We start from the raw sequence: 8,234 nt of genomic DNA, 5'->3' as shown, positions 1-8,234 counted from the left end.
AGACAACGTTAGAAAGCCAAGTGGTGTATTGTGCTTCTTCTATGAACCCTGCGTTCAGTAACTTGTCGGCCTCTACCTTGGCTGCTTGTCTGCGTTCTTCCCCAAGTTTGTGCTTTTTCTAGGATACGTAGCGGGCTTCTTTATATATCGAGAGCTTGTGGGATGCCACCTTGGGGTCTACTCCAGGGAGGTCGGCGGCTGACCAGGCGAAAAGATCCGTGTTATTGGTGAGGATGGGTGTGATTGTGGCACGCTCATCAGAGTTTAAACCGGTGCCCAAGTTGATGGAGTGGCCATTGGGGAGTTCCAGGGGAGTAGTGTCCTCGACTGGTTCGAGGCGGGCATCCTGGCCTATTCTGGGGTCAAGGTCCTCGCCGGATAGGGCTATACGGGAATTAGGTGGTCTTTCGATGTGGTTTGTTTGTTGGAGTGGGAGTTGCGGTCTTAAGCTTGCCATGTAGCATTCGCGTGCCAGGCGTTGGTCACAGTGGATGGTTAGGATGTCGCCGAATAGGGCTGGGAACTTCATGGCCAAGTGAGGGGTAGAGACGACTGCACCAAGGGTATTGAGGGAAGGACGACCCAGGAGTATGTTGTAGGATGTTGGCGCATCGACTATAAGGAAGCGGATTAGGATGGTTTTGGTTTGGGTTCCTTCCCGAAAGACGGTATGGAGGTCTACGTAGCCTCAGGTGGATACTTGTTCACCGGAAAAGCCGTATATGGGCTCATCATATGGTATCATGGCGATGTCAGGAAGTTGTAAGTTTTGGTAGGTGGCCCAGTAGAGGATGTCAACTGAGCTGCCTTGATCTACAAGTACTTTCTTAACAGCATAGTTTTCGATTTCGATGGTGATGACCATGGGGTCGTCCTGTTGGTGGTCGAGGCCGTGGAAGTCGTCGTCTGTGAATACGATGGGGGGCATACGTCGTCTGTGGTGGGATTGAGTGATATGGTTGATGGATTGTATATGGCGGAGGTGTTTCTTTCTGGCGGACGAGGTGGAGCCTCCACTTGCGAAGCCACCGGAGATGGTGTTTATGGTGCCTCGTAAGGGGGGGTCGGCAGGGGTAATGTTGGTGTGGGCGGGCTCTGGTTGTTGGTTGTTAGGTTGGGTGGAGTGGCTATTGTGGTGGGCGTTGCTTGGGTGTCGTCTGTGGTCATGCCGTGGAGGGTGGCGGGATCGGGAGGAGGAAGAGTGGTCATCCCGACGGATGAAGCGGCGGAAGTGGCCGGCATGTACCAGTTCTTCGATTTTATCCTGGAGCGCTTTGCATTCTTCCGTAGTATGGTCGTGGTTGCGATGGTACCGACAATACTTGGTCATGTCGGCGTTAGGAGGTGTGGTTGTCTTTCGTGGTGGGGGAAGGAGGTCAGCTTGGAGGGCCTCGTCTAGGATGCGGGAGCGGGCTACCGTGAGGGGAGCATATCTGGTGAAGCGAGGTTGGCGGGGTTCGCGTGGGCGGGTGTCAGGACGCGGGTGAGGCTGTGGGGTGGGATTGGGGGTGGGGTTGGGGGTGTTGGCGGCGTAGTCGTTACAGAATTTTGTGTGAAGAGTTTGCATTTCCTCCATGCGAACGTAGTCAGCTGCACGCAACTTGAGTTCGTGCATGGAAGTGGGTGGGTGGAGGTAGACGTTGTTGGCGAAGGGGTCGGGTTGTAGGGTGAGGGTCATACATTGAAGTATCATTTCCTGGTTGAGGTGTGGTGTACGAAGTGCGGCTTTACTGAAACGGTCGATGAATGTTCTGAGTGGTTCATTGGGTTCCTGTCTGATACCCAGTAGGGATATGGTGGTGGTTTGATGTGGGCGGCTTCCAGCGAAATGTGTGGAAAACATGTGTGAAAGGGTGTCGAAGCTGTCAATTGAGTAGGGTGGGAGGGTGGTAAACCATTCTAAGGCAGGGCCTTTGAGGGTAGTGGGGAAAGCTTTGCAAAAGACTGCGTCTTGGGATGTGTACAAGGCAACGTGGGTGATGTAGACTTTCAGGTGTTCGTCGGGGTCGGTTTCGCCGGTGTAGCAATCTAGGTTGAAGGGTTCCCACTGGGCTGGGAGAGGGGTGTTAGCGATAAAATCTGTGAATGGGTGGCGGCGTCTGGGGTGGTGAGGGGGGGGAATGTGGGGTGAGGGTGGGAGGGTGGTCATAGCAGGAAAGGTGGAGGTGATGTTATGAGGAGGGATGTGGGTTGTGGGAAGATACTGTGGGTTGTAGGGTGGAATATATGTGGTATGGAGAGCGGGGGGTATGTTGTAGGGAGCGTGGGTGGTTGAGGGTGCTGTGAGCCCTGGTTGACCGAATGGAAAGTGATGGGGATGGGTGGAGGTAGGGGGTGTCTGTTGGGTGGTGGTGAAGGTGTGGGGGGTGGGATTGTATTCACTTTCTTCCTCTGTAGGCTGGAAGGCCGGAGACTTCACAGCTTCAGAGATTTCTTTGGCTTTTCCTTTCAGGTTGGGATCCGCCTCAATCCTTCGCCTGAGGCGAGAGTTCTCTTGTCTTAGCGCCTCCATTTCTTCTGCATTGCGCTTCTTCAGGTCTGCGAGTTCTTGTTGCATCTTTGTCTGGCCGTCTAGGATGGCGGCCAAGTCAGGGGTGATGCTGGGAGGTCCAGAGGGACCAATGTCCGCTTGCTTGTTCGCTCCAGCTCTGCTGCGGGTAGAAACCATCTTCAGAGAAAAAACGGGTACTAAAGGTGTTCGTCTCGTGCCCCACGGTGGGCGCCAATTGTTCCTGCAGGGAACAAATAAGATAAGTTAGGCACAAACGTCACCTTACTACGCAATCCGCTATCTCTTCAGTTGGCCTCTTCCCGGTCGATACGTGTCGGCTTGAACCCAGGGGGGGTTACCTGCAGGAGAATCTCCGAAGCTCAAGTAAGTCAAAGCTCTCAGAGAGTCAAATCAGTGATTAATGAATGCGTACCTTTAAATGATGGGGTCCACGTGTATTTATAGGGCATTAATGACGTTTGACCATTTCATGGGCTGGGTTTTGACTAGGGCTCTAGTTTGGGCCATAAATGGGCCTGGCCCCTAAACCAGGCCCTTGAGACCTATTGCTCGCGGGGGCATCGACGTTGGCTTAAGTTCATTGGAGTAGTCGGTCTCGACCGGCTACTTGCCTAGATGGCTTATGTTGGTGATGTCTGGGTACTAGGCGGTTTCGATAGATACACTTGTTTACTTGGTTGAGTTTGGCTAGATACGGTACACCGTGCAAGAAAGATGGTAACATGTACGAATTAGGCTCATATAGAATGCTATTTTTCTGAGTTTGGGATACCATAATGGATAGACAATTATTAGATGTTTCATATATATTCTTCACTCTTCTATTTATTTATTTATTTATTTATTTATTTATGGGAAAGGAATAATGATAGTATGAAATCGTGCCCCACTAAAACTATAGAATGAGTCAAAAACTGGAAACAGCACAAAAGTTTTGTTTATTTTTTGGATAATAGATAACGTTTATCTATTTTATTAATGATTAAGCCTCCGCTACAAAAGTTGACTTATTGTCTTTAGTAGAATAGTTTTTTTTAATTATATTCTCCTTTTATTTATATGATTCAAACTAAGACTACAAATCATAACTTTTACGTAAAAGGATTAGATTTAATTCCACTCTATATTTATTGATGGTAATGTTTTTCACGCTTTTAACCACTTAGTAAGACTTCATAATATCCAGGTTTAATTATTCTTTTATTTTCTGTTTTTTTTTTCAAAAATGTTAATTTAGTTATCTTGATTTTTAAGTTTGAATTTGATTCCGATTTTTAAAAAATTGATGCAATTTGGTCTTTTTCGATAAATTTAAAATTTTTTTGAAACAGATTAAAAATTTTCTACTAAAATTGAAGTTGTTAATAAAGATGATTTGTTTTATTAATGTAATTAATATAATCATAATACCAATTTTAATATAAAAAAATTATTGATTTACTTCAAAAAAATTAAATTGCATTACTTTTTTAAAAATTGGAATTAAATTGAAACTTAAAACAACTATATAGGTCAGTATTTACTATCCCACCTTATTGGTCATTTCTGTATCCACCCTTGTAATTTTTAAAATTCCAAATTTATCCTTCCGAAAATAAATTCAGGCAAGGAGTGTGTTAGTGTTGGTATGTTTGTATTGTAGTGTAAAAGGTTGTGGTGTTCTTGGTGCTTAGTGGTGGTTGATGGCGATTTTCAATTTTGGTTTTGGATTATATAATTCGAAAACCTCTCATTACACAATTTAGTTAAACATAAGTTTCTTTGAGTTCCAAAATATACAATCTAAAATAAAAAATTATATTTTGGAATACAAATTTATAGTTTAAATTGTATAATGAATATAAAAAAAAATAGTATAGTCTTTAAGTTCAGTCTCGAACACAAACTAAGAGAGAAATACAAGCATGGTATTTGAGATTTGAGAGACTTCTGATTTCTTATCAAAGTTTCCCTTTCTCCTTAATTACCTAATCAACGTTAGAGAATCTGTGCAAATATTGATGATTGCAGAAATATACGAAAATTTTTATGTAAATTCAAGGTCAGTGTATCCTTATAGTCATACATTTTTCTGGTTACCATTGCATGAAAGTACAATTTTGTCAAGAGACACACACACGTGTGTATATATATATATATATATATGTATATATATATATATATATATGTATATATATATATATATATATATATATATATATATATGTATATATATATATTAATCGTCAAGAAAAAACAAGAATATCAAAGCAGGGTATAATTCAGGACAAGAATATCCAAATACATCCTGAAAGAACCTTGCAAATTATGGTTGTACCAAGGTGATTACTTCTAAGCTAAGGAAAATGCAAAATAAAAATTGCTTCCAATAATAATATTGTATTTACAAACATTTTTCACATACTTGTAGGATCTAGTACCTATGTGGGATTAAGTTCAAAGCACAACCTGCACAAACTTCATGTCATTTAGATCACAAAAGCATTATTTGACAGTCAATTACCTTTGTCCAGGGGACAAAATGAAACTCGGTTAATTCCTGACAGTGTTCCGGTCAAAGAGTTGTAGAAGAGTAGTATCCCCAGTCTCAGCATAAACGATTGAGTATCTGAATTAGAAGAACAGAATGGCTACAAAAAGTAAAAAATGATAGTAGATTTCTCCATCCATTGTTCTGTTGTCTATTCTCCCAGCCCCTAGAGATAGCATTGTCACTATTACCATTGGCATTATTTCTTCCCCAAATTTGAGTACCACGAGAACTAGAATGTCTTTCAGGAGGCAGCTTTCTACGGCAAACAGGACAAGAGTTATGGCGAACTAACCATGGAACAATACAGCCTGAGTGATAAATGTGGTCACATGGCATCTTCCTGGCCTCAGAACCCACTTCAAATCTTTCTATACAAACTGGACACAGTGAATCAAAGTTGAGGTGTTCACGCGTGATCTTAATAGTTGGCACTGCATTAATTGAAGATTGTGACGCACCAAACTGGTAATCTGTAGCGTGTTGATAAGAGGATTCTTCCAGATCAGCACTAGACTCTTGTCTAGGAAATATAAACACACTCCAAGTCCGTTCAGGAAGTTGGGTAGAACCAGACCTCCCAATCCTAATACCAAAGTTTATGTATCTTCCACCCATTATCTGCCTCATGAAGTTATCAACAGCATCTCTGAACCCATTTCTTGGTTCAGAACCTCTTTGCTCCACTACTCCTTGCACGTCATTAAGTTCTTGCAAGAAGTCTTCATTGCAGTAAGGGCAAATGGCATCCCTCCCAGCAATCCTGATTGGCTGCCTGCATGTGTAACACCAGTATGTTGCTCCACTTGACATCCTTTTCTTCTACTGGAAACTTCATTCAAAACGATACACAGTAAGTTCACTTTGTTTCTTCACCAGACATAAAACTTCAAAAATAATAGTCATCAATGAAGTTTAATAAATGGGTTATAAAACTCACAACAAAAAGTAAACAGCTAACACATCCTAAAATTTAACAATGGGCTATGCTGATGAAATCTTTTAGAAGCACACCGGCTGCTCAATTTTATTTATTATATACCAATGTTTATGTTATGGTCGAGTTTCATCATGATCTTTATTGCAGGTGATATAGACAAAACAGCCGCAATTGCAGTAGTCCCAGAACATGGTATATCCATAAATCGAACAAAATGGAAAAACTGAGATAGGAATAACAAAACTACAATTTATTTAAACCGACAAAAGAACCAAAACAAAAAACAAAACATTTTTTTAAGTTCCATAATGCTATTCTGGACCTCAAACAAGGGAAGCCACAAAACTTGACTCAAAGAAAACAACATGCACAAAATTCGCAAGTAACTTTGGTAGTTAGAACTCGAGCACTTAGGTCCATTCCTTATCATGAGCCTTTACGAGAAAATAATGCTACTCTGTATCTAGTCTCTTAGCACAAGGTTACGTTCAAAATTATCATTTAAAATTTAGATGGTTTCTTGAAAGAAGCAATCATTGAAACATTGAACAAAACAAGAAAAAATGCTATGTTTTTTAATGCTTTTGTGAACTGATATTGGAAATCTAAAACACCCTTTTTCTCACATACTTATCAATAAAATGAACTAAGTCTTAAAGTAGATTGGATAAGTGGTTAAAGATCTAGAACAAACTCCCACCTTCTCCATGGGTGGGTTCAAATACCCTAGGCGCACCACTTTCCCAGTTGGAGAGTAAGAGTAACCCTCCTCAGGGAGACTCTATTGCCTAGAGACTAGTTGAATAGCTGCACTGCAAAAAAAATTTCTTGCAGTTTATACCTGTGCGGTAATCCTCTTGGTGAACCTCTATTTACTGTTCCAACATGTCATTGGTGCCCCATCTCAGAAAACAACAAAAATTCTACCAATTTATTGGAATCAAAGAAAACAACAAAAAAGAACAAATTGGATCTCTCATTAATCCCTAATTCCATCTCAGAATAACTTTTGAGCTTGTGGATTTGAATTCCTTTTAACCAACAATAATGTATAACTAATCAGACTTCCATACATACTAATCATTGTGGTAATAGGCAAATTTATTATTATTATTATTATTACTATTATTATTATTATTATTATTATTATTTATGTTAACAAAATTATTAAGAAAACACATGAATCAAGAAACCCTAGAGTAAAGAAGAAATTCTGAGGTCAGAGAGACTAACCAGCCAGAGAGAGAACTTCAGAAGAGTGAGTGATCTTAGCGAAAAGTTAGTCTGCATAGAAAGAAGCTCGAGCGTTTTGAACGGGCCAAGTTTATTTTCATGATATAATCCAATAATATATATATATATATATATATATATAAAATTTTTTATTAATTACTAAAAGATGATAATGATACATGTTTGAAAAAAAATCCTGGATAATTATTACGTCATCAGATTATTTAATTTGAATCCGATTAAATATAAAAGTAATTATAATATAATAGAAGAATTACCTGTTGTTTGTATGTTTATTATTTTTTTTCGCATAAGAACTATCGATGATTGTGATATTTTATGTATGAATTAATTTAATTTTTCAATCAAATTAGTTTTAATTTTATTATTTAAGACGATTTAAATTCATTAAATCAATAAATATTTAAAATGGTATTTACTAAATTTATTTTTAAAAATATCTTTTGTCGTATATTTATAATAACTACTAATTAGGCATGCCACTTCAAAAAAAATTAAATTAGCTGGATTTTTCTAGTTCTGTTATGCAGTATTTTGTCTGAATATAATCTTTAATTATATATAAATTATTAAAGTATAGTTTTATCAATTACTGAAAAGATGAAATAAAAATTATAAAGTAAATATTAGGTTAAAACGGTTATTTTAAAATATTAAAAATTTTACTTCATAATTTTCTTAATAAAAAGTATAAACTCCTCATGAACAAATATTAAATTTCAGATCAATTAGTTTCCAAAAATTGTTATGACTTCTTTTCTACTTTTGTTTTACATAAATTTGAAATAATAATGGTAGTACACGTGTATTTAAATATCTATTCTTTATGTTTATACATAGAGAAACCAGAGGATAGTGACCAGCGGTAGATCATTGAAGGTAGGGTGGACAAAAAATCTAATTTTTTTATCCAATCCACTCTTACTCCAATCTAATTCATTTATAATCCATTTTATTAAAAATCTAATTCATTTAAAATTCATTTAATGGATCTGAAT

At 38.8% G+C, this 8,234-nt stretch overlaps 1 protein-coding gene across 3 annotated transcripts; it reads right to left on the bottom strand.

The window, feature by feature from the left end:
- Nucleotides 1–4,858: 4,858 nt before the first annotated feature.
- Nucleotides 4,859–7,328, bottom strand: LOC114187049 (E3 ubiquitin-protein ligase RZF1-like). 3 transcript variants are annotated; one of them, XM_028075166.2, is made up of 2 exons: nt 7,216–7,328; nt 4,859–5,874 (listed from the first exon to the last, which is right to left on the bottom strand). In XM_028075166.2, exon 2 carries the CDS (start codon nt 5,853–5,855, stop codon nt 5,100–5,102), a length of 756 nt encoding a protein of 251 aa, XP_027930967.1. In that variant the 5' UTR covers nt 5,856–5,874; nt 7,216–7,328; the 3' UTR covers nt 4,859–5,099. The 3 variants fall into 3 exon arrangements, with proteins under 3 accessions (XP_027930967.1, XP_027930969.1, XP_027930968.1); XM_028075168.2 differs by lacking the exon at nt 7,216–7,328 and adding an exon at nt 6,683–6,795; XM_028075167.2 differs by lacking the exon at nt 7,216–7,328 and adding an exon at nt 5,983–6,578.
- Nucleotides 7,329–8,234: the final 906 nt, after the last annotated feature.

This window comes from Vigna unguiculata, chromosome 6 (assembly GCF_037176805.1).
Source record: "Vigna unguiculata cultivar grain cowpea cultivar isolate G323 ecotype 2 chromosome 6, ASM3717680v1, whole genome shotgun sequence".
NCBI classification, from domain to species: Eukaryota; Viridiplantae; Streptophyta; class Magnoliopsida; order Fabales; family Fabaceae; genus Vigna; species Vigna unguiculata.
The sequence above is the reverse complement of the archived record's forward strand: the minus strand, read 5'-3'. Positions and strand labels throughout refer to the sequence as shown.

Coding starts and splice junctions, on each gene's coding strand:
- LOC114187049 (XM_028075166.2), bottom strand. CDS start 5,855: ATGTCAAGTGGAGCAACATACTGGTGTTACACATGCAGGCAGCCAATC.